The sequence below is a fragment of the Amblyomma maculatum genome, chromosome 1 (genome assembly GCF_055883805.1).
Source record: "Amblyomma maculatum isolate TAMU_Amacu chromosome 1, ASM5588380v1, whole genome shotgun sequence".
Classification (NCBI taxonomy): Eukaryota; Metazoa; Arthropoda; class Arachnida; order Ixodida; family Ixodidae; genus Amblyomma; species Amblyomma maculatum.
Genome location: NC_139344.1, coordinates 377,402,446 through 377,428,521, shown reverse-complemented (window position 1 = coordinate 377,428,521; position 26,076 = coordinate 377,402,446). Strand labels below are relative to the sequence as shown.

General features: G+C 45.9%; 1 protein-coding gene across 3 annotated transcripts in view; it reads left to right on the top strand.

Annotated features, from left to right (window-relative positions):
- The window catches only part of LOC146208318 (mitochondrial S-adenosylmethionine carrier protein-like), a 28,038-nt gene extending 3,026 nt beyond the window's left edge, over positions 1-25,012 (top strand). The window contains exons 5-10 of one of the 3 annotated variants that reach the window (XM_084592727.1): positions 1,086-1,178; positions 4,188-4,251; positions 13,658-13,722; positions 21,311-21,384; positions 21,994-24,300; positions 24,881-25,012. In XM_084592727.1, the coding sequence (XP_084448853.1) occupies positions 1,086-1,178; positions 4,188-4,251; positions 13,658-13,722; positions 21,311-21,384; positions 21,994-22,207 (510 nt within the window). In that variant the 3' untranslated portion in view covers positions 22,208-24,300; positions 24,881-25,012. Of the gene's footprint in view, positions 1-1,085; positions 1,179-4,187; positions 4,252-13,657; positions 13,723-17,659; positions 17,987-21,310; positions 21,385-21,993; positions 24,301-24,670; positions 24,809-24,880 lie in introns of those variants that run through there. The other 2 variants (XM_084592719.1, XM_084592712.1) reach the window with 2 other exon arrangements.
- Positions 25,013-26,076: the final 1,064 nt, after the last annotated feature.

Sequence of the window (26,076 nt, the reverse complement as noted above, 5' to 3'; positions counted from 1 at the left end):
CTAATCCTGGGGCTACTGCTGGAATCATTTTGTCCGAGGGACTTCATCTAGTTGAAGGAAGCATTAATAGCTGACACATTGGAGAGGACGTTGCATATTCATGTGTAGTAGGACTAACCGGTGATTTAAAAAAATAAAATACTGTAATGAATTGTACCAATATATACACTACCAGCTAATATATACCAAATTTTACTCCTTAACCAAAAGGTATAGTACCTATCTTTGATACAATTGTGAGTTTTTTGTGTGACACTATGCTCAGTGTCAAACTGAAAGATACATGCTGGCACTGCCCTGCCGGGTGGCGCAGTGTTTACGGCGCTAGACTACTGTTCCCAAGAATGCGGGATTAGATCCCGGTCCCGGCAGCCACTTGTCGATGCAAGCGAAAAGCAAGGCGCCCGTGTGCTGTGCGATGACAGTGCACGTTAAAGAACCCCAGGTGGTCGAAATTTCCGGAGCCCTCCATTATGGAGTCTCTCATAGCCCGAGTCGCTTTGGGACGTTAAGCGCCCCAAACCAACCAATATGCTGGTACTGACTCTTTCCATATTGATGCGCGAGAGCAACACATAATTTTATAATGGCTTTTCCATTTTGTGTCTACTGTACGGTTTGCATTTGCTCTGTTAGTGTTAGCTTGTCAAAAGAAACACTTAGGTCGAGGCCTCGTGCTGATATTTTTCAATCTTATCATTATATTTAGAGAAAATCTTGCATGATGCATGTAGCATGAGGGGCACAGATCTTGTCTTGAATGCTGATGTGATGCTCTGTGGACAGTAGCATAAGAAATCTAATCATGGCTGCTAGGATTTGAAGAGGACGGTGATTTTCAAGGGAAGCCACATAGACACACAGGCTACAGTCAATATCAGCATCACACCTTGCTTCCTGCAGCGGCATGTTACTTGCGCGCAGAGACAAGCCTAGTGCACACTTCTCTTTTTTGTATTCTGTGGCGCTCTGGCCTTTCAATGACAAAGTACTCGAAGTAGTATTGCAAACAGTTATCTACACTCTCTCAGTGTAAGTTTTAGTCGTTTGGGTTTGAACATGAATATAAATAACTATTTTTGCAGGGAGTCCGAGGTTTCTACCGTGGCTATCTCACAACTGTAGCAAGAGAGATCCCGTTTTCATTTATACAATTTCCGCTGTGGGAATTTCTCAAGGTAAGCTATTTTTTTCAATTTTCTGTTTTAAGTAGTGTAATCACCATGGTCCTGTGCCCTTTTATTGAAGTGATATTACGGCTTACTCACTGTTTCGTTTTTTTTTTCTCTCTCTCTCATGCTGTCATATTCTTGAGAGGACTCCCATCATGCATTGCCCAATGAACACACTACAATTGAGCTAGAAAGCACTGCCTCATATTGATGGAATTTAGTTGAACAGAGTTTTACTAAGAGTTATTTGAAGGAGTCACTTGGGCTGGAGAGCATGCAGCAGAAAATCGTTCAGGTTATAAATAGCAGGTTATCACTACTGGTCTTAAGTATGAAACTAACATATCCTGCCACTAATCAGCGATACTGTCAAAAGTTGCAGGTTAGTGAAAAACCATTAATCTCAATACAAGGCACTGAACTATGGAAGGAAACTCTTAACTCGACCTTCAAGGGATAAGAAAAAAATGTCCGAATTAACAGAACGCTTGAACTATCAAAAGGGAATGAAAAACTGCGGAAAACGTGTTCGCATCACAGTAATTTCATCTGTTGGCTGCACGATGGTGAAACTAAAGTGAGAACGACAATCCTTTCTTTTTTTTTTGCTTTATCAACTATTTTGCTTTGTGCATACTGTTGGGGAAGGCCCTTCTCACAAAATGGCCCATCACGTTTTAAAGGATGCTTCATTGCGCAGTCAATGCAGTTGAGCACTGTGATAAAGCCCGCAGTATATCGTGAAACTGCAGTTTAGAACTAATTTTAGAATATTTGGAAATTTATAATATCAGTTTTTCCGAATGCAATTCGAATGACACATATTCGACTCATATCCAAAGTTTTGAATATTTGCATACCTCTACTAGCAATACATGGGGTGCACTTAGCATTCTCTAACAATTTTCATGACTGGTAACTTGGCCAGTGTCAGGTTTGTCGAGCTGCTTTTCAAAGGTGGTTAAGCTGTTTTTTCATTGCCATTTGTGCTTTAGATGTATTTCTTAATGGAGCAAGGGCTTAAAATAGGAAGGAATTTTGCCTTTTACATTATGTAGAGAACAATGAAGCAGGGGCAGCTTTACTGAGACAACCCCACCAAGGTGGCGCAGAGGTTAGGGTGCTCGATTACTGTGCTCAAGGATGCAGGATCAAATCCTGGCTGAGGCAGCCACTTTTCGATGTCGACGAAAAGCAAGGTGCCCATGTTCTGTGCGATGTCAGTGCACGTTAAAGAGCCCCAGGTGGTGGAAATGTTTGGAGCCCTCCACCACTACGTTTCTCATAGCCTGAGTCGCTTTGGGACGTTAAACCTGTAAATCAAATCATTTTGTGGAGAACTTTCCCAACAGTGTGCGCACCGTACAGTGCGCTTCACCGTGGATTATGCAGTGAAGCATACTCAAAACGCGACGGGGCCTTTTCGCGAAGAGCTCCTTCCCGACCAGTGTGCGCACAGCGAAACGCATGACAAAACCGGTAAACAAGCTTCAACTTATTGTGGTTTCATTTCATATGCGGACAACCATTGTGCATGTGTTTATCAAATACCATTACTGTGATGTAAACGGTTTTCAATAGTTTCTTAGGCCCATTTGGTAATTCGGACATTTTTTCTGGTCGCTTGAAGACTGAATTAATGACAGCTTACTGTATTTAGTATCGATGCGATAGCTCCACCCAGTTTCATGCAGATCCCTTTTGGAAAAACACTGATATATGAAATCTTGTATAAAACTTACACTGCAAAAGTAGGTCATACACTTCTGTCCAATTGTAGTCTGATGTTATTAGCAAAAACCATGTGAATTCTTGGATAAACATGATGAACAGTGTGTGCTAGTTTCTAATTTTTCATATTTTTAACACCTATATTTGATATTCAAAGGCATTTTTTTCCCCCATATTCGTATTCGAAAATTTCTACATTCAGACACACCCCAAGTGTTTCTAGGCACACAGTTTGCATTTATATGCCTCTCCTTTTTCAGCTTGTTGTTTCGGAAATAAATGCGTAATTGTGTTTTTTTGACATGATGTTTTGCTGAATTATCAGTTATTGGGTGCTTTCGTTGAGTGAAGGTGTTCAAAAAGAAAAATGAAAAAATGCCAACGATTAAGTTACTTTCTAGTGCGAAATTTGAACGCAGCTCATCCACTGTCAGCTTTTCGATAGATTGAGGTATGCGTTTCGGCTCGGGCAGTGCACATATCGAGATCCGCCGCCACTGATCTGGCAGAGCTCCAATTGCTGCCGCACAGGGATGGCATTGGAGAAGGAGCGTAGAGAGCAATTAAGTTATCGGGAGGCTGCAGCAGGCAGCATGTGGGCCCTTAGGAGGGCCCTTAGGAGTGTCCTTAAGAATGTTACGCGACGAAGCAAGTCAGATCAACGTGGCTCTGCGTTTCGGCTTGGGATGCACACACCGTGATCTACTGATGCAGATCCGGCGCTTTGGCAACTGGACAACTCCTTCGCCGCCATGCAGGAAGAAGGGGTGGGGGTACAGGCAGCAGGAGCGCGCGCTGCTCAGGCTGCGTAACTGGTTACGAGGGACAACGGCGATGTGAAACGCAGGAACGGGCGCCAAAGAGCTGCGCTCTAAAATTGCCTTCGCTTTCACCATCTCATGGTGTACTCAGAATGAACTCCTCTTACTGAAGCAAGCCGTAATGACAGAGGAAATGGTGATTTTGTGCATAGGGAGGGCCATTACACTGCGCCGTGCCACTGCACTGGGGGCTGGTGACCCTAGTGACGCCACTTTGGGTACCCCTGCATTTCTCAAGCAATTCAGGGGTGACAGGAAAACTTTCGGGTTTATCAAATATGGCTTACAGCTCTCTGTTTTGAATCATGTAATGGATGTGCCTTGAAGTTAATGACGAAGATATTTATAATTACTGCAATTTTTGCTACATATTGCTTTCCAGATGTTATTGATTTGTGTAATGAATTGCATTTTATTCTGCCTTACATGATTACACATGAAAATGTGGAACATCTTCTTTCAGCACATGTTTGCAAGCCCAGATTCTTTGCTTACGTGGCAAGGGGCTGTTTGCGGCGCCATATCAGGTGAATGGTTCATATTTTATGCCAGTGCCATAAACTGGCTGGTATTGATAGCCATACTTCAAATTTTAGCTTTTTTTTGTGGCTGGCTTTTTTCCTAGTAAATAATGTTCGTTATTCCATGACGTTGGGGAGAAACTTTTAAACAACCACAACATGAAATTTTAATTATCCACTGCACTCACTGTGGACACTGCTCGGAGAGCGGCGTCTCCATGAAACTATACACCGCACAGCTCCGAAACGTTGAGTGTCTCTTGAAGGGAACACGCGCACGAGCGTCTCTCTCTCGCGCCACCCACCGACTACAACACAACACACGCGCACACAGCTGTACCCCGCGGTGAAAAATGAATGGTTCCAGTCCGTGTACGTCCCTCCCCCGTTGTAAGTGGGATGGCCCAAATGTCGTGCCGTGAACGCTACAGTAGCGGAGGCGGCACCCGGAATATTCAACATCCTCCCCGCCGAATGAGCGCTAGCTCATTAATTTCTGTCTTCCAACGGGTACAAAAGTACAACCTGGTAAACCAATCATACAGGATCGCGTTCTTTCATCTGGCCCAGTAAACGCCTCCGTGATGCGACCATTTCTGCGCCTGTTGGATTTCGAATGCGCAGAGCAGGCCCTCAAGTCGATCCTTTTTTCGATCACAGTTGCGAACAAAGCGTCGCATCCAGGCTGTGACTCGTTGTAGGCGATTCAGTTTGCTGAAGCGCTTAAATTTTATCACCGGAAGAGGTGCTTGTGCTGCGATTGTTACTGGGCTCAGCAGACCGAGGGGATCGAAGATTCTCGCTGAGACTTGGAGCACGAAGAGTTTAGTGTTCCTGTTGACAGTAAGAAGCTCCAGCGCCGTTTTCAGGGAATACTTCAGCTCGTCGTTTCCTCTGTCCGACTCGAGCCTCAACACACTTGCCATGGCTGAAATCGTCGTCGCAGTGTCAGCGCAGGCATTTCCAACGCCGTCAGCATTGAACCGTTGTAGGAGTTCGTTGTTGGAACTCCGCTTTCGCAGTTTCATTCCTGCTGAGCTCATTATTTGCTGTGCCTCCTCATTAAGTTTCGACGCCTCTTCCGTGTAGCTGACTCCGGTTATCAAATCGTCGATGTAGCGGCAGCTGCCTAAGATTTGTGCGGAGTGAGAGAGGTCCTGAAAGACGTTAGCCAGATGATGTATGGTGGCAGCCAACATAAAGAGACTACTTGTGGCGCTAAAAGGCACTCTTGTCATGCGCCAGACCTCTGTATCACCCTCTGATGAACCCTCACATAACGCCGGTGAATCACAGAGTAATCGCAGTGCGTCGCTGTCCTCACTTCTGACGCCAATCTGAAGGGATGCCTTCTCCATGTCGGCGGTCAATTCAATTTTGTGGCATCTAAAATTCAGAATAAGCCGCAGCAGGTCTGGGTTTAGGTTCGGGCCGGTGCTGAGGGCATCGTTGAGTGACAAGCAGCCTTGTGCTTTCGAAGATGCATCGAACACTATGCGAACTTTGGTGGTAGAGCTTTCGGAACGGAAAACAGCACGATGAGGCATATAATACACTCGAGACAAGGTGCTGTCGATTTCGTCGGCTGGAACCTTTTCAGCAAAACCTTTATCTAGGTAGTCACGGATGGCTGCATCATAGACCATTAGCCTGCTCTTGTTGAGTCTCAGACGCCGCATCAACTTGGCCAGGCGTTCTCTTGCTACAACTTCGTTGCTGGCTAGCCCCTGGTCAAGTGCCTTCCACGGGAGGCTCGCCTCGTATCGCCCATCGGTCAAAGTCAGAGAACGAGTGAAGTCTTCTCTCACCTGCTGCTCCTCGCTTCCAAGTAGGCAGCTGCTTGAGGAGATACCGAGGCTCTCCAGCTCCCAGAACGTTCGAAGTTCGTCTGACAGGTTGGCGTCCATGTCACAGACGCTGGTGCGCAGAACGGCAATGGTGGAACACGACACACCTGAAGCAGACAGTGGTATCGGTCCTTGCAAAGTCCAGCCGAAGTCAGTCTTAAGCGCAACCAAGGGCCCTTGCACTTTCTTTACTTTTGCGTGCACAAAAGTCCAGTAATAATCAGAGCCTATTAGAACTTCGATGCCTTGTGTGAAGAGGCGAGTTGGTGAGATGGTAACATCCGCTAATTTCAAATCAGCCACCTGACTCATCTCAACAGCGTTTTCTGGAAGCAGCAGTTGGTCGGAGCAGATTTCTTCAATTTCGAGGGCTTCGATGCTGTGCTCCTTGCGGTCGTACTGGCTTCGTAGCCGGAGCTTCACTCGGCGTCGTTTTTTCTTTATAACGTTGGTCGAGCCGCCGAAAGGGTAAATGGTCACTTCCTCTTCACCGATCACCTCAAGATCCAGTATTCGCGAGAGCTTCTCTGTTATAAACGATCGTTGACTGCCTCCGTCAAACAGACAGCGAGCGAGGCGTTTTCTTTTCGTTCCGTTGACCCACACCTGCGCCGTCTGCAGCAGCATGGCGTTTTTATTGCTGTTGCTAAGAGACGCTGTTGAGTGCAACCCAGTAGCGGTCTCGCCCTCGGCGTTCGGTGCCGGTGGATCACAAAGCGAGGTGATGTGTCGTCGGCCACACTTCGCGCAACGTAGTGTCCAGTTCTTACACCCTTTCGTCATGTGCCCTTTCTTCGCGCATCGGTAGCACCTCCCTTCCTTTCGCAATTTTCTTTTCTTCTCATCAATTGATATAGGAGCATTGCAATCTGCCACCTCGTGCCTCTCCGAAGCGCAGAAAGGGCATCTTTCCTTGCTCGATTTGGCACCCACCTGGAGGCTGGCCGCTGAGCCTTTGCCGTAGACGCTGTTGGGACGCCGTTCACTGGCGTGGTCCGGTCGCGTTTGCTGAGGAGCGTTCGTGCTTCCTCCGTGCGCCTTTTCCCTGCTCTCCACTTCCAGGCGAACTGATTGCAGAATGGCTTGGAGACTCGAACTGTCGAGCACGTCCTTGACTGCACTGTGGGCCTTATGGTACTCAACAGCCCATTCGGCCGGCAATACCCGAAACAAAGCCGCGCACAGCATCGCACCATAGCTGTCCGATTTGACACCTAAAGTTTCAAGTCCTGCGATGTTTCGCTGAACATGATCGTGGAGGCGTCGCAGCGCGTTCACGTCACGGAGAGCTCTAACCTGGGGAAGGTTTAACAGCTGCGTAAGGTGTTCTTGCACGAGCACGTCCTGACGCCCGAAACGCTCTTGAAGTGTCTTTACAGCGTAGTCGTAATTCTTCTCCGTCGCTTGGACGCCGGTCAAAGCTGCCGCCGCCTTTCCTGTCAACGCTGTCCGCAGGTACAAGAACTTTTCTATGCTGGTCAAGCCGTTATTCTCGTGAACTGCTTGCCGGAATTGTTGCCAGAACGGTTGCCAGTCGAGCTTGTTGCCGCTGAATTTCTGAAGCTCCAGCTTAGGCAACCTCAGTTGTCCCGAACGGGCAGCAGGTAATCTGGACGCGGTTTCTTCTGCATTCAATGTGCTTGTTGCACCGTTAGAATTCGTTTCACTGCAACGCCGAAGCTTTGTCCGCATTCGTGTCATGAGAGCTTGGCACTGACGAACGCCTTTATATTCTTCCGCGAGGCCTTCGTCACGCACATGCGGCTCAATCAGGGCATCTAACTGTTTCAAATCTCTCGAAACAATGTCCAACTCATCTGATATTTCCGCGAGGAGGTCTCGTTGCTGGGGGCCGAAGTCATCCGCCGTCGTTAGTCGCTCAAGCTCCTCGTTGAGTCGGTTCAGTTCGGCTCGCGTAACTTCTCTCTTCGTTTGGAGACGCTCCATCGCTGTCGTCCGTTGCAGTTGGAACGCTGATTTCAAGTTGCCGTTGTTTTTCGCTTACTCCCGGGTTTCGGCACCAAAAAATATGTTCGTTATTCCATGACGTTGGGGAGAAACTTTTAAACAACCACAACATGAAATTTTAATTATCCACTGCACTCACTGTGGACACTGCTCGGAGAGCGGCGTCTCCATGAAACTATACACCGCACAGCTCCGAAACGTTGAGTGTCTCTTGAAGGGAACACGCGCACGAGCGTCTCTCTCTCGCGCCACCCACCGACTACAACACAACACACGCGCACACAGCTGTACCCCGCGGTGAAAAATGAATGGTTCCAGTCCGTGTACGTCCCTCCCCCGTTGTAAGTGGGATGGCCCAAATGTCGTGCCGTGAACGCTACAGTAGCGGAGGCGGCACCCGGAATATTCAACAAATAATCCTTCGCTCTTGTGTGCCTTGCCAACATTTGCCTGCAATCGTTTATTCCTGTAGCTGATATGAAGGAACCTAAATTTAAAGCCCTTCATTTTTAAGCTTTTCTTTTTTTTTCTGGTTAGTCTGCAGAAACCTCTAAGAGTTAGCTTTTCTTGGATATTTTTTGTCTCTGGTTGACTTACTGCTAGTCTTGTGTTTTTGCGTGGGACGTTGCTCTGTTAATTCTCATTTGTCTAATTTTTGCTCGTTATATGAAACAAACATGAACATGTAGGTTTCGATAAAACTTTAACAGTGCAAGTTAAAGAGCCTCAGGTGGCCAAATTTCCACAGCTCCGCAGCGTCTCTCATATCCAACATCATAGCCAATTACTGATGCCTGTGCACTCACCTTACCAGTACATAATGTGTAGCGGTGATTAATTAGTGGTACCCCGCCGGGGTGGCGCAGTGGTTACGGCGCTCGACTACTGTTCCCAAGGGCGCGGGATCGAATCTCGGCCTCGGCGGCAGCTTTTCGATGGAGGCGAAAAGCAAGGCGCCCGTGTGCTGTGCGATGTCAGTGCACGTTAAAGAACCCCAGGTGGTCGAAATTTCTGGAGTCCTCCACTACGGCGTCTCTCATAGCCTGAGTTGCTTTGGGACGTTAAACCCCACAAACCAACCATTAATTACCGTATAAACGCGTGTAAGGGCCGCACTTTTTTTTCCAGACTCGAGGGCCAATTTTCGGGGTGCGGCCCTTGCACGGAATATACGAAAAAAAATTTTTTTTTTCTACTAAAAACACACCAATCAGGGAACGAGCAGTACGGCATTTATTCTAGGCTCAATCTTCACTCGTGGAGTCTTCCGACTCCGAGCTGTTGCTGTGCTCTGATGCATGGTCATTCCACAAGAAATCGTCTTCAGTCCCATCTAAACTGTTGGATATTCCGGTCACCTTAAAACTGCGGGATACAATGTCCGCAGACACGGAGTTCCATGCGGACACAATCCACCCAAGCACAGTTGCGAGCGGTGCCCTTTTGAGTCGTCCGGTCGGCGTCTCTTCGTGATCGTCGCTTGCCATCCACTCTCTGTACTGTCTTCGGAATTCTACCTTAAAAGGGCGATTAATGCTCACATCCAGCGGTTGCAGCATTCCGGTGAGGCCACCCGGAATCACGGCCATGTCTGTGCCGATACTGCGCAGGCGTTCTTTAACCCTATCCGTCAAGTGACCGCGGAAGCTGTCCAAGACCAGGAGCGACCGTTTGGCCAACATGGCGCCTGGGCGATTTTGCCATACGCTTTTAACCCAGTCGAGCACAAGCTCATCGTCCATCCAGCCCTTTTCTTGGGCTCGAACTACTACTCCCTTGGGGAAAGCATCTTTAGGAACCCTTTTCCTTTTTAACACAACATAAGGGGGCAGCTTTCGCCCGTCCGCGGTGACGCACAGCATAACTGTGCACCGTTGGCGCTCCGCGCCGGTTGTCCGCACGACGACACTCTTCGTCCCTTTCACGTCAACTGTGCAGTTCTCGGGAGAGTCGTACCACACGGGGGTCTGATCGGCGTTCGCTATCTGTGACAATATGTAGTTGTGCTCGTGGCGCAGACCGATTACATATTTTTGAAAGCTGAGCACCTTGTCAGTATAGTCCTGCGGCAGCCGCTGGCACAGCGTGGTCCTTCGCCGAAGGGACAGGCCCTTCCTCTTTAAAAATCTTCGCATCCAGCCTGCACTAGCTTTGAAGTCGTCGCGCGGTATGCCTTTCGCACGCGCCAAGGCTTGCGCTTTCACCCGCAACATGTCCGTGGTTAACGCGTAGCCGTTGTTCCGCACTTCCATGGCGTAGCAGAGCAGCTCGTTCTCCAGTCCCGGAAACTTGCACGGTTTGCCTCGGAAGGCGCGCTTTTTGCAACTTGAGTTCTTCAGTGCATCTTTTTGTAGGCACCATCGTCGGACGCACTTCTCGTCCACGTCAAATTTTCTGCCCGCCGCACGCTTGCCGTGTTCAAGAGCAAACTCCACTACTTTCAGTTTAAAGCCGGCTGTGTAGCTATTCAGGTACTTGCCCATCGTGCTGAAGTTGCTACGCTGGGCGCAAGTTCATGAACAAAAGCAGACAGCGCACGAAAGCCACAACTAGAACAAACTGCCACGCTACAACTCGCGTGCCCTTGACAGCCACAATAAAATGGAGCTGGTGATACTGATGCCGATATGGATAGTGGTCGCGAGGGAGAAAAAGTTGACGATGATGATGACCCGCGGCCTCGGGCGTCATCTGTAGGCAGCACGTGAAAGCTCCTGTGCGCATGCATTGCGAGGGCTATTCCCGCGTGGGTCGTGGAAAGTTTGGGTGCGGCCCTTACAAGGATATTTTTTTTTTAAATATTTCCTTCAGAAAAACAGGGTGCGGCCCATACACGGGTGCGGCCCTTACACGCGTTTATACGGTAGTGGTAAAGCACTTAGAGCTCTGCTTGCATAAGGAAATGCTATAGCCATCAAATAAAGGGACTGAAGTTAAAGTGTGAGTGTTGTACAAAAATGGAAGTTGTCTAATTTCTAAAAGTAGGTTGCCATGGTATTGATCGGTTATTGCTGCAAATTGAACATGTGGGCAGGATATCATGGTGTCCATAGGATGACAGCATTGAAACTGCTACTTAATAATCGGGGTGGGCAAAGCACATTTATTTTTAGGGGACTTATACCTCTGCCACACGAACACTTCCAGTCCTCACTGAACAAGATCTGCATTGAGGCTTTCAAGAAAGATTGAAGCATCCAATGTTACATGGCCGTTTTGTATGATCATTCAGAAATTTCCTACGTGGTCTGTCGTCTGCCATCAGTCGCAATGAACCTCAAAAGGAAACTTGAGATTGGGGTAATGATTGCACGATTTCAGTGTACACAGCAGCAGTTCGCTTTTGGCGCCTCAGGTCACCAAATCTATTTTCCCAGTAGTCGAGTGCTGCAGCTTGTCCTTTGCTGCACTGTTTCCGCGCCGATGCAGTCGAAGAGGGCGCCATATTTGCTTGCACTGGCGGGGGACTGTGGTGTTGAGATTGTAAAATTAGCTCACAAGCTTAATGCTCTACAGATGTTCGAGCAATGTTCTAAAAATGTTCTATCATTACTTTTAATACATTGATATGTTATTCATTCGTTTTCAAATTTTAGAGCTCTCTGATGACAAGGGTGTCGATGACCACTTTCGAGTGGGCTTGAAATCTCAAGAGCGATTGAGGAAGTAGCTTCGAGTCAAGCAGGCTCGAGCTTGATTGCACTTGAAAGTTGCCGTGTGACAACCTCGATCTGCATTGCATTGAATGCAGATCAAGTTCAATGAGGATCGAAACTGTCCGTGTGACAGGGGTATTTATACAAGTTGGCTTGACTTCGGTTCATGGCACTCTCTCTCTGGTTTGCGGCTGGTAGGGCTTGTCCAACACAAATTTTTGCTACGACGACAGATGGTGGTTTTGGGTACTCGTACTGCATCGGCTCAAATTTTGTTAAAAAATATATCCCTTGTGGGGTTGATCGAGCAGCTACCCTAAGATGGCATTTGGCAATGAGGTTAGCCAGGTCAAGGTAATGGAGCAGTACTTCAAAACCCACGAATGCTACTTAATCCAACGCTAGTCAGTCTCACCAGCACCCATGGCTTACTCGCTTTGTTTTCTCCTTTGATTGAATGTAAACTCACTAAATAGCTTGCTGGCTGTAGAATAGCAAAGCCAGACCAGAGCAAAGACCAAACTCAACTTATAGAATAGTATTCTGCATTCCTCAATATCCTTCTTTTTTTGTTTAAACCAAGATGTCCAGTCTTTAATTATATTATTATATATAACAAGTATTTGGTTGTGTACATTTACCAATCTCCTATGTAGCACTTCAGTGTCCATGCAAGGTGCTCCTGTCTTCATGCATTGTGAAAGCACTCGTTCAACATCACTGGCCATTTAAAATGCACAAGTATATTGGAGTAGGAAATCAATAACACGGAACTTGTCCACATATTACTCCAAGTGACCGATGACAAACATTAAAACAGGCTTTAGGATCACCAGTTGATCGAAAATGTTTTCCTGGAGTAAGCACAGCACAAGGACGAAGTTCTGTGCAATGTCTTAAGCTTTTTGCACTCAGAAGTATATATTCTTAGGAGCTAGGGAGTGCATTTTCTTGCAGAAATTGGGCTTTGCATGGAAATTAAAGGCCGTGCTTATAATAATGACAGCAATGAAACTTGATAGTTTATCAGAAGCCTGTCACTCGAGGCTAGCATGTACTAATTAGGCAGGATGGTTATGTATTCCAAAATAGAAACAATGAAAGTGAAATGAAAAGGCATGACAACAAGTTTAGTGATACAAATCTCGAATCTTCACTTTCACACTTTCACGTCAATATATATGTTCTATTCCTACTTATTGTCAAGGAAAGGCTAGAGTGTTTGAAGTACTGTAACTTTTTTTAAAATTTGAGCTCTTGTAAAGCAGTGGTTGAATGCAAAATTGCCTCTTGAAATTGCATCTCACGGCCTGCTTTCCATTGTGCAAATTTTCTGAAATTTCTTGCTGTAGCCAGAAAGTCATATTAAGGGACATTGTCAGGCATATATATATATATAAGAAGTTCTGTTGCATGATTCATGTTCATGTCCTAAAAACAAGTTCATTATGCAAAGTGCAATGTTTCCCATAGGGTAGCATAGTACTGGTTCTATTCTTTCAGGAACATGACAACATGTGACAGGTGACAGGTACTAAGAAAATAGAATGGAGGAATTTCTCTTTCACAGGGTTCACAGACTGTGTAAAATAATGGCTCACTTTTCTGGGAACTGTGTGTTAAAGTTAAAAAGAGCATTTTGCGCACATTAAAGCTCCCTCTTTAACGTCTTGTTTCACTTAGCATGTACAAGGTGAAAGTATAACATTCATTTCTTTCTCGTTTGCTTTTCATTTTCTTTTTCTCTTTCTAACGTGCACACGCATGTCACCTGTCACACTTTTAATGTCAGTGGAGTCAATGGTCTTTTATTTACTTCTGCACATATTAGCTCAAGAAGCAGCTGCGCGAAAAAAGTTTTGTCTGCTCAGCTTCTGCAAGCCCTTGTGACCACTCTTGAAGGCGACGCACAGTTGTGACGGCGGTGCTTTAATCTTCCAGGTGGCATAGCAGGAGGACTTACCACTCCCCTTGATGTCGCCAAAACAAGAATCATATTGGCCGAGGTGGGTCTGATTTTCCATCGTTGCATGTGAACCTCTGCCATATTTTTTATCAAAGGATGTCAAGTCCCTTTGACTTGATATTGTTGCGGTCATTTTTGTAGTGTGGCTGGCTACAGCATCTTTTTGCTGTGGCACTTTAATCCCCTGTCATTGCAGCCTTGGCATTGAGGACGCTTGTTAAGGCTGGCTTTATTATAACTGTCAGTCATCAGTACTGTCAATCAGCTATCAATACTATCGGAAGTGACCTTTTGACCAAGCAGACAGCACACTTGCAGTATTGCACGTGGGCGCAAAAGGAGGACCGCATTAGTGAAAAATGTTTCTCTGTTTTGCTTTGTTTTAAGAGTCTTGCAATAGTGCTGTCTGTAAAAACAGCTTTTGGGTTTCCAAGGCATTATTTTGCTAAAGCTTGAGTCTGTGAGTTGGCCATTATGATGCTGAGCTGTTAATTGGGCAAAATCCTTACTAAGTGCTCTATAAGTGTTGATTTCATGGCCCACTGTTCAGTCCTGGACGGTTTAAATTGGCAAGCATTTTCTTCTTGAGGAGGTTGCATAAAATCGGTTTGCAGCTTGCTTCGCTTTTGCCTTGAATTACTGCTGTGCAGTTATGTTAAAATATATAAACAGTGCTATCAACCAATTTCCTTTTTTTTTTCTTTTTTTTCTTTGAACACTTGCATTGGTGCAGCAAGATAAGGCTTTCAGTAAGCTAGAGGAGGTCATGGAGGTTGTTACCTTCCAGACTGGAATAAACATTAGCTCTTTGTTGTTCAGTAGCACCAAAGGCAGATATGTGGCAACCGAAGATATTCCTCTTTTGTCGACCACGTGCTATGTCTGTGGCAAGGCAGGAGACTGGGTGTGTTTTCAAATGAAATGGGGCAGGTGCTTGTTCTGCAAACTCCTTCAGTGTTCTGGAGCGCTTTTTCCGTGGCTTTGTGAATCGTCAGGAGTGCTCGGTTCTTTCTTGTGACCAGATTACTGCACCAGTCTGTCCAACCCATAAGAAGGCCAGTTGCGTTTTGTGATGGCATGCCTGAGTGTTTAGTTGTTTGACCCAGATCGCTTAAATTCCTCAGGGTGCGGAGTAGCCTGTATCTCAGCTTGTTTTCTATGTACCTGTAGTTGTGGAAGGATGCAGTCGGAAGTTGGCTGATATTCGCTTACTCTTATATTTATGGTGCGATTGTTGAGAAACCACTCATTGTGTTAACTCACAGCCTCTTATATTATCTATGCCCCGTCATGGGCGCCAGGATCGAAAGGTGCAGACCATTGCGTTCAAGGAAATGGCAGAATAAAGAATAGTGCTGGGTCCGTGCGCCCACGCTGCTACGAGGTGGCAACTCTAGCGTGCACTAGCACGTTGTTCACAGGGCTAGACTTCCGCCAGATTCCGCTGGCATTCGTGCAGAGAAACGGCAGGCGCACTGAAATTTAAAGACCTGTGTCATCAATAACACACTACAACACTGAAATTTATCACTCTTGCTTCGTTAAACGCCTAATTCTAAGCAAGTAAGTGCTTTCGTGCTGGTTCTTACTGCCCAAATTAACACTGAGACGCACGTCGTCTGCTCGAGAAGCGATGCAGACGGCACTGCAGGAGACTCCAGTGATTGGAAAAAGAATTTTTTAGTAACTTTATTTTGCCAAGAACTATCCTCGTTGCATAATTGGCAGGTCACGGACACGGTTATATGTAGTGATATGCAGGACAGATTTGCAATATTCAAACTGCAACTGCAAATTAGTACCTTGATTCACTGTCTTGCATGTTTTGTGCATTTGGCTAATGCATGAAGAGCATAATTATGCGCTCAGTGAGAACAAGAAGTGCTTTCTTTGTTGCTACACTAGCGGCTATGCATCGCGGGGGGGAGAAGGTATTGTTCTCCAGCGCTCCTAAGACTGAATTTGAAGCACAGGGCTGTAAAGGGATGTGCCTCCAGCTTGATAAAGTCATTCATAGTACTAGAACAATGTACCGTATTTACTCGCATAATGATCGCACTCGCGTAATGATCGCACCCCTGAATTTTGAGGTCAAAATTCCATTTTTTAAATTCCCCGCGTAATGATCGCACCCCGAACATGGAGCCGCCTGGTGGTTGATCTGCAGTCATCCCGCAGCGAATGCATTCCGACGAGTTCCCAACCTAGTCTAGTAACGTTGGAGTTCCCGTGATTCCATGCTTTGCGGCGTTCGCCATTTTGCAATTCGGCAGCGTCGTAGTGTGCTTTGTGTTTTTGTGCGAGTTTACGCCATTTCACCATGGGGCGGTATGCCAGTTACACCGCCGCGTTCAAACTCAAGGCTGTCGACTATGCACTGGAGCATGGCAACCGCGCTGCTGGTAGGCATTTCGGCGTGGACGAAATGAGGATACGCTACTGGAAGAAGCAGCGCGAGAAGCTGATGGCTACGAACAAGACACGGCGGGCTTTTCGTGGGCCCAAAACGGGCAAGTTCCCTCGTGTTGAGGAGGCGGTCCTAGAATACGTGAGGGACCTGCGCAAGGATGGTTGTGCAGTGTCATTAGAAATGATACAGACGCAGGCGCGCACAATTGCCAGGAAGCTGGGAATCGCCGCAAAGGATTTCCGCGCTAGCTCCGGTTGGACGACTCGCTTTATGTGACGGAATGGACTTTCCCTGAGGCGGCGGACGTCGTTGTGCCAGCGGCTCCCAGCCACGTATGAAAGCAAAGTGATAGACTTCCATCACTTCGTCACTAGGCTTCGCGAAAAATGCGGTTACCTCATGTCGCAAATTGGAAACGCCGATCAAACTCCACTGACGTTCGATATGCCCCGGAATACAACTGTGAACGAGAAGGGTGCTCGGAGCGTCCTCGTGAAGACGTCTGGCGCAGAAAAACAGCGATGCACAGTCATGCTTGCTGTGACGGCCGACGGGCGGAAGCTGCCACCATACGTGATCTTCAAACGGAGGACTATTCCGAAGGGAAACTTTCCCCATGGCACAGATGAAAGGGTGGATGACTGCAGACCTGATGGTCGACTGGATCAAGACTGTTTGGGGAAGAAGACCAGGAGCATTTCTGCTTCCCTCGCTTCTGGTTTTGGACAGTTTTAGGGGTCACATTGTGGACAGCGTGTGTGCCAAGCTGAAAGAGCTGTGCACGGACATTGCAGTCATTCCTGGCGGCCTGACTTCGCTGCTGCAGCCTCTCGACGTGTCTTTGAACAAACCGTTCAAGGACAACGTTCGACGACTTTATGCTGAGTGGATGGCGATGGGCCAGCATATTTTGACGCCGAGCGGAAAGATTAGAAGGCCATCCGTGGAGATGCTGTGCTCGTGGATCACAGAAGCGTGGAGCAGTATCCCCGACGAGGTAGTGGCTAAGAGTTTTAAGAAGACAGGCATATCTAACGCTTTGGATGGAACGGAAGATGACTTCCTGTGGGATTGTGAAGATGCTCCCAGCGACGACACTGCCGTTTCCGATGAGTCGTGCAGCAGTGAAAGCGAGGATGGCGAGGATTCAGACTTTGATTAGAGTACCGACGAAAAAAAATAAATGGGCATTGTGCACTCTATGTGATGTTTAATGTGCGTGTTTATTGCGAAGGTAAGCCTTACTCAGCTTTTATTTTTGGTTGTAATCGAGATATATGTTCTAAGACGTCTGACCTGCAACTTGTTTGCATTTTCGGTGCTCAAAAATTTTTTGTAGAAAATTTACCCCGTGTAATGATCGCACCCCGAAATTTGCGTCAGTATTTAAAAAAAAAAAGTGCGATCATTATGCGAGTAAATATGGTATACGGATCAAAATTGGGTGCTTGTGCCAAGCGCCACCATAGAAGAACGTTCATCCTGTATTGGTTGTGGGGATTCACAATCTCCTGACCCATTATAACGACCACACGTAATTAACACCCGTGATTATGCATGCTGTTAGGGAGGTTGGTGGAGGAGAGGGCACACTGGCCAACTCCCACTGCCTCCCGGTACTCCCACAGCGACACCGCGCGGGTTTCCTTCTCTCCTTCCAGCCTACTCGGGAAACCTCCTGTCCCCGACCAGAGGTGAGGAGCGCGTCTGTCACAACTCGCTTGAGGTCTTTCGACGGTTGAACGTGCACGCGCATGGTAGCATTTTTCGTCGAGGAGACCGCCGCCTTCACCCTCTACTCCCTGTGCCACACGCACTTACCGCCGCGGGCTGTGAGCACGAAGCTGCACCGATGAGCAGGCTACCTCTTACCCATTAGGTGGTTTTATTTCACACTAGTACGCGAGCGGGACGTTCGCTCGCTACGGCGGTTGTTCTTCAGTGCTATTCTTTTTCCGTGCACTCGAGCATAATAAAGACTGTTAGAGTACGTAACTCGGTGTCTGTCCCCTCTGGCTCGAACCCGCCGCAGTAGCGACATCACACCGCGGGTTGAGGGGTCACAGCTCTGTCTGCTAGGGCTGCACGTTGGGGCTAGAAGGCGACTGTAGCGTCTACTTCCCCCGTGGTGCATTCTTGCGAGAATAACCCCCATATGGTGCTGCTCCCTACGACAGTGTTATGCATGGAAAGTTGACCGAATTTTCTTCGTACGTGTTCTAATTGCCTCTTCCACTGAGAGTTAGGCAGTCAAAGTGGGTAGGTGGGAGTCATGGTTGTGAGGGCCACTTCGCGGTGAGCGAGAAAATTAGGTGCTCATTGCAATAAATGAATGAGTGAGGTGCCTCTCTGCAATGAGGTGTGCACATCGCATGGCTAACTTTGCAAGTGCAGATTGCCACGCAGGTAGAAGCGTAGTGCATGGAACAGGAGTCTTGCAATTTTAACACCTCATTGTGGAAAATCGCTTCATTGCGGGGGACATTTAGTTTTTTTCGCACCTCACGAAGCAGTGCTCACAACTAGAACTTTTAGATAATCCTGAATTGGCACATCAGAGTGAATGACCGGGCGTGGAAAATATTGGAAGCTATGGTTAAAGTAAGTGTATCTGGGATTATGGCATATGCTCATGTATCCTGCAGAACATGATCCCAGTGTGTTAAGGATACATCTTCAGATTTTCATTTATATCGTATCGGAAGCTAAGTTGGAGGGAGTGTCATCGCTGCTGCCTGCATCTACTTCTGCCTCAAATTCCTGTGGGGTGGGACCCTTCCATTACGTCACATCTGGACAGTGCATTTGGGTTGCTGGCAGCATTACGAACCCAGTTTTATTTAGCAGTGTGGATTTCATTTCTGTATTGAACTCGTAGTTATGTCCCATGCCGTGCATGGAGCATCAAAGACCTCTCCTATAAGTACAGATGTGCCATAATATGGCGGAAAATGTGTTTAACCCATCCGAGATTGATTGCAGTTTTTCGGTCAAGCATCAACTGACACTAGCATTAGTGATACTTTATACATCGACGACTTCCTGCTGACCGTTGCACTACCTGCCCAAATTAATCTGCGTTTGGGGGTATTTGCAGCTTTTCTTGGCATTTTCATCGATTCTAGTTTTTATCAAAGATGGAGGAACACTCGTATATACTATATCTCATGACTATGTTCTTGTTATAGAAATGCCCAAGAGTGCAGCTTTTCATATAATAACTTTGTTCTAATTTCCCTGACTTTATTCTGGTGTCCTCTGCAGCTGCATTGTTTGTTACATCGATGTTTTTTCCATCCATGTCTCCTGTTGTGTATATGGCTTTGAACAAGTTGTGTCGATTGCTATTGTGTTTTTTGCCTTCCACAGGGCGATGTTAGTGAGAGGTATAATTTTTGCCACGTTCACCACTATTGCGGTCGGCTGGTCTGTGTCATTCTGCTGGCTTGTGCAGTTCTGTACTTCGGAAACGTGTCAGCACCATGCGCTGTCTTGAGTGCTGAAGCATAAGCTGAATTGCACTGTGTACTCAATCAACTGGTCCATTTTATAATTCGTCTCATTAGACAGCTCTGGCAGCAAAACTTCTTCACTATTAATGGTGCTAATGGTGTCTTTCGAATCTGTTGCACGTCTCTCTCTCTTCTTTTTTTTTTGGTCGGGCACTCGGAAGACTGGATTTAATTTGCATAGTCCACATTTGAATTTCGTCTCACCGCTTCCTGTGACACATATTGGATTGGTTCCACTTGGATAAAACGATTGCAGATGTCCACCTCAGTGGCATCTGTAGTAGTTACAGTCTGTTTCCTTGCAACCGTTCACACATTGCACATTTTCCTTGGAACCTCAAGGGTGGTTAAGTGCAGAGTGATGCCATTAGGCATCGTGTGAAAGCCCTTGTACCCTGTAGTAGTTTGATATTAAACCGTACAGTTGGCTTGCGGCCGCAAGTTCTACGTCCAGGGATTGACTTGTGACTACAGCCAGTGTCGATCATGAAAGGACTCAGCTCAGCATTTGTTGTCGTACTTAAAAGAGGTCGCAATGTCCGTTCAATTCGCCCGCAAAATGGCGTCAAAATAGCACAGCTTCCACTGCTGACGGTATGATGGCCTGTGTGTTGTGGTAAACGGCAAAGAGGCTCAAGTTACCTTACTAGTCAATGAGAATGGTTTCAGGGTTCGACAAGAAAATGGCTTTGCGTACTTGACACCATGTCTAAAAAGCAAGCACATGCCTGCAGTACATTAACACTTATGTCGCATTCAGTAAAACAGTATGGTGCGTTTCACACCATCTTCCACGTGAGGCAAAAGTAGGGGGAGTTCATGAGTTTTAATTGCGATGTGCTGTTTGAAAATTCAAGCTGTTTCGTATGTTGGCGGCACACAGCAGGCAGCAATTTTTTAGAACTGGCAGAGCTTTACAGAACTCGTCTAGCATGTGCGGCCAAATCTAACAGACCTGTAGCAACGACCTGGGGGTCCATTGTATATTGATTAGGGTCGATGCCTTGTCAGTGTGAACTCTCGGCAACACCTCGGTAGGCCTAAGAGTATAGCCACATCAGCTGTGGACAGCTGCTTCCCGACGAGTTGAGTCAAGTCCTCGGTTGCCTTGCTGGGGAGCTTGTCTGGCCTTAATGGTATTCTTTAGCAGCTTTATAGCGTTGTGAGGCACGGGCTGCAGTAAAATCTCACTCTAGCAGCAAATGTAGAAACCGTTGTGTACAACGGCACATTGTTTTTGCCGTTTTTGTTTTTGTTTGTAAATGTGTTGGAGTGTGTGCAAATGCAGGTGCCTCTGATTTAATTGTATGTGGTGTAACTTTGGAATAGCAGTAAACATTAGCATCGCGGTTTTAAATTTAGAATTGTTGCACTTAATTGCTGGCTTAGTGTATTTAGCGGAAACATATTTCTTTTAGCATTAATTGCAGGAAACTGCGGCACCAGTTGTTTTGCTTGTAAAAATTTTGGTGCAGCATTATTTCCTTTTTTTTTTTATAATTTCTAATTGTGCGTCAGGTGCTACCATCGACATTGTGTCATAGCTGAAATGAACAGGACATTAGACAGCTTTATAAAATATTGCGTGACATAACTTCAAAGTTTAATCCTAGTTATAATTTTGCTAGTAATCCTAGTAGGTAGTCAAACCGCTGCCCATTAGTCCAATTCTGTGGCATTTATTAGCATTTTATCTCTTGCTGCAGCGAACAAGTCATCTAGCAGCTGGAAGCATGTATGCTGCTCTCAAGACTGTATGGCATGAAAGGGGGCTACCAGGGTGATTACAATTGCTTCTCTGGCTTTGGCTTGTTTCTAGCGATGTGCCTTCAAACACCAACAGCTGAGCTGCCTTAAATTTCAGTGCTCACGGTAGAAGAGTTCTGCATTTTGGGTATTGATTTATTGCATGCATCTCATAGGTTGTGCATGCATGCAGAAATAAGTAGTTGATCATTTTAGTTAGGCAAGAACTATATTTTCCTTATTAACTTGACCAGTGACTTATAGTATTTTTTGAAATGTAATGACTGTCCATGGAAGAGACTGTTATAATTCATAACTTTGAACAGACATTATTGGTGCCTAGCCAATTAAGGGTTATGAAATGTAATTTTTAACTCACCGGGATCATTATTGGTGAAAGTTAAATGGTTACTTATCAGTAACCCAACTTTTTGTGCCAGGTATGACTGGTGCAGATGAATAGAGGACTTATGGTTAGTCTGCCCAAATTGCATTTTCTTTTTTTGCATAAGGTCTAACGTTCATTTGCCTAACTTCATCTGCTTCACCTGTGTACTAGCATGCCTGGAAGGCTGTAACAGCTCTTGCGTATATATCACATTTTGCATTGTAATTCAAACTTTTCATTCTCCTTTTCTTCCAGACTATTCAGTGGCGTCACTCCAAGGGTAGTCTCTCTTTCAGTGGGCGGTTTCATCTTCCTTGGTGCCTATGACCAAGCTAAGCAGCTCATCTACTATTTCTTTTCACCTCCCACTCATAAAACTACCTCAAAACGTCTGTCCACGACTACTAGTAGCGATAATTCCAATTTGACCTACACAAAAGAGCAACATCCTGTGCGTAAGCCAAGATAACAGAAATCAAATGGACAAGCCTGATCGCTAGTCATTATGTACCAATTTTAGAGTTACAAGGTGCTGGTGAAGCAGTTTAGTTTCTCGTTGATACCTGCTATTAGGGAAATTTTATTGTTCGTAATAAAAAATTGCGTTTTTATCTTTTGTGCTTGCACCTTTTGCTAATCTCGTGTCACACGACATGGATCGTAGGGGCTACGGTGTAGGGAGATTGTGCTCCTCTTCAAGAAAATTGTCTGCTGCTAATTCTTTAATTTGGCTGACCATATTGCTGGAAAATAAAAAATCGCGCTGTGACCCCTCATATTTATACTGAGTGTGCCGAGCCCACCACTGGACAACTTGCAATTGTGCTCTTTGTGGATAGAAGGCGATATGTAAGTGTATATCCTGTGGAATCTGCCAGAGCACAAAAAGAAGTGAAAATAACTGCCCTGATTCATAGGCGAAAATTGAGGGACAAGTTGAGCGTACAAATTTGCGTCGAGAACAGTTCTGCCGTGGCAGCATCCGCAGCCCACACTTTGTCTTTATGGACTTCACGCGTCGTACGATTATGTAATGTGTCTCTAGGTTGTGCTATGTTCGTTTAATGCTAGCTGCTTAAGGATATCTATCCATGTCACAACCCTTGCTATAAAAGTTGTTTTAGCATTGAACTTGATGGGTAATGTGGTTCCACTAGTCTGTACAGGAGTGAAACAGGTACAGTTTTCAAAGGGTCTGCTGAGCTGTATGGAATGCCAAATATCAAAGCAGCACTCGTATACCAAATGCCAAGGTCAAAGGTCACAGGCCAACAGGTGATCAGTGCATGGAAGATGCCATATACACTCGACTAAGGACAGCCTTTTTCTTCACAGGTTTGGTACTGGGCATTCTGCATGAAAGCTGCATATTACATGTCAGTTTTCGAACTACATTTGAGAAAAACTACTTTTGTACCATACAATACGATGCTATATCTGGCTGCAAGTAGGGGATGCCGTCACATTCATTATTACTACCGTTGCCACTGCTCGGTCTTGGTTTCCCTCCACCTGCATAAATGGAATCATCTTAACTAGCAGACTAGCTGTATGGTATTCAGTTTGGTCGTGTGTGCATCACTTCATGGTCGGCCATAATTGCCATTCTCACTAAGTACAGGCGTCTCAATACTGCTTTAAAGGGCAAGCAGCTTATGGATGCTTGTCAGCGCAGAGGTTACAGCAGCTGACGTAATTTTGCGCCCTCGCTTTCACTCTTTTGATGATAAAAACAAACTATGTACGGATGATTTGCGTGCTGAGTCTTCACGTGTGCGGATCGCGGTTGTGCACTGCCAAGCAAGGGCAACTGCGCTATTTGCTATTTTTAGAAACTGTGGTGATGCGGAAATATTAGCTTTTTCCGGCATATAATTATGCGTACTTATGTTCTGTACGTCGCTGTTCTCACGCATAAGAAAAAAAGTGCTTTTTTGCGTGTTTGATATTTAATTTCTTTTATTTGCAAATACTGCCAATCCCATTCGAATTATTGCAGGAAGGGCACCTAAGAGATTGTCTGGTACATGTAATGCATTGTAACGGGTCAGGTTTGGCAACATGTTATTATGAACAGTAACTTGTAGCAGTTTGCATAACAGGATAGTAGTGTAAAAGCAGAGAATAGGTTTACAAATACACATATTCATAACATTTATATATCTTGTGTAAGAGAGATGCTTGACCAGCGAAAAAGCAGAAAGAAGAGGAAAACTGAGACGTCGCGCGTCGAAGACAATGAAATTGTGAAGATTACAAAGAGGACGAAGCTCGAGCTGTCGCTGTGAATGCTGCCCTTCGTAGCTGCTACGTAGGATAAATATATTGCTGTGCAAGCCATCTAAACCACTTCATTACAGATGGAGGTGTCACCTGTTATCAACCCGGACCTCCGTAGTCGCACCTTGCCCGGCTCTATCATCATGAGACTCCACGGCCCAATCTGGCCCGCTTGTTCCCAGCGCTGTCATCTGTTCGGGACTAGTGCGGCAGCGCGACCCACCTATCTTCACCGGCATGGACGACACCGGCGTAGAGGACTGGCTGACTACATACGAGCGTGTGAGTGCTGTAATAAGTGGGATGACCACGTTAAGCTAACCGTCATCTTCTATTTAAGTGATGTTGCCAGCTTGTGGTTCTGAAACCATCAATCTAGGTAGCACTCAAAACTAGCCTCATGGAGGTTTTCGACTGCCCCGCTGTTCGGAAACTTCGCGCCGAACAACGGTTGGGTACTCGAATCCAGCAGCCAGGTGAAAATCTCACAAGCTATATTGAGGATATTGTCGACCTGTGTAAACATCTTAATCCATCTATGACTGAAGCACAGAAGATTAAGCATGTCCTCAAAGGAATTAAAATGGACGCATTCCACATGCTCGTCGCCAAAGCCCCCCAAACAGTTTCTGACATCATTTCTTTGTGCCAGAGTTATGACGAGCTCCGCAAACAGCGTCTCATGATGCGCTGTACCATTTCCTCGAATGAAGCACTATTGACACTGGATCTTCCCGGTGCTCCTCAGGATCACCCAGCGCTTCTCCAGCAAATAAAACAGTTTGTGCGGGAAGAGGTGGCTCGACAGTTGTCCTTGGTCACTTGCCGGCCCAATTCTTCATCACTATTGCCTCCTCTACAGTGTGTCATCCAGGAGCGGGTTGCCGAGATCCTGCCAAATATCAACCCACCCCCTATGGTGGCCGCTCTGCTGACCCACGCCGATATCTCAAGCCGCCCACCGCTTTCACCCGAAATGCCAACATACTCGCCCCCAAACCACGTCTTCAACCGCTGGCCGCCCGTGACTCCAGTGCCACCTACGTAGCTTGTTCGACCTCGTACCGGTCCCCGCAATCCGAATCTGTGCGCACACAAGATAATCGTCCGACATGCTACATCTGCGGTGTAGCATATCTTGAAACAAGAAAAAAAGAAATGTGCACACAACTCCGAGGCAATAATATAAACGACATCGGTTTCTGCAATGATGTGTCTTGTAAGCGATTCACAAGCAATGAAACAAAGCTATCAATTGATGTACCGATAAGAATTGGTGGATCTATGCTATTCCATTCCCTTTTGGCTCGTGGGAAATATGAAAACTTAACAGTCAGTATGAAATGGTTTTCAATGAGTGTGTTTGAATGATTGTCTTGTGGTCCTTGTTGTATCATATCTAATGTACCTTGAAGTATCTTATGTTAATCTGCTTATGAATTAGCTCGTTCATAAACTTTGAACTTGCTAATTTGGCTGTGCTTTTGAGAGTTAGAATGTTAGTGCTTTTAAGTAGTTCAATAGGAGAGTTTGTTACTCTCACTGCTTTCCTTTTCACTCCAGCTTATAAATGCATTCTTTAGTAAACGGGAATTAATTAATGTTGGCATGCTCCAGGGTGGATCTGTTGAACGTGCTGTAGACTAGTAATTTTGTGTCAGATGGTGCTTGTTGTAGGCATCTTTTAAGGAATAGTAGTCGTTTTAGGGCGCAAGATGTGATGCTATTTATATGGCAGTTGCACCTAAAGTCTTCTGACAGCATCACATCAAGATATACCAAGATATTTGTATTTGTGGACTGCATCCAGTTTGGTTTTGTTGATACTATATTGGAAATGTGAACATTCTCTTTTCCTTGTTCTTAATACAGCTGACTTTTGTACATTTAGTAGCATTTGCCAGTCAAAGTACCATTTTGACAGCTGCTAGAAGCTAAAGTGTTAAATGGTCTTTAAAAGAGGGAATTGTTGATATAATACACAGCTATTAGCGAAGAGCCTGATGTCTGCATTGATGTAGGAAGCTAGATTATTAATTAAGGTTAGATAGAGTATAG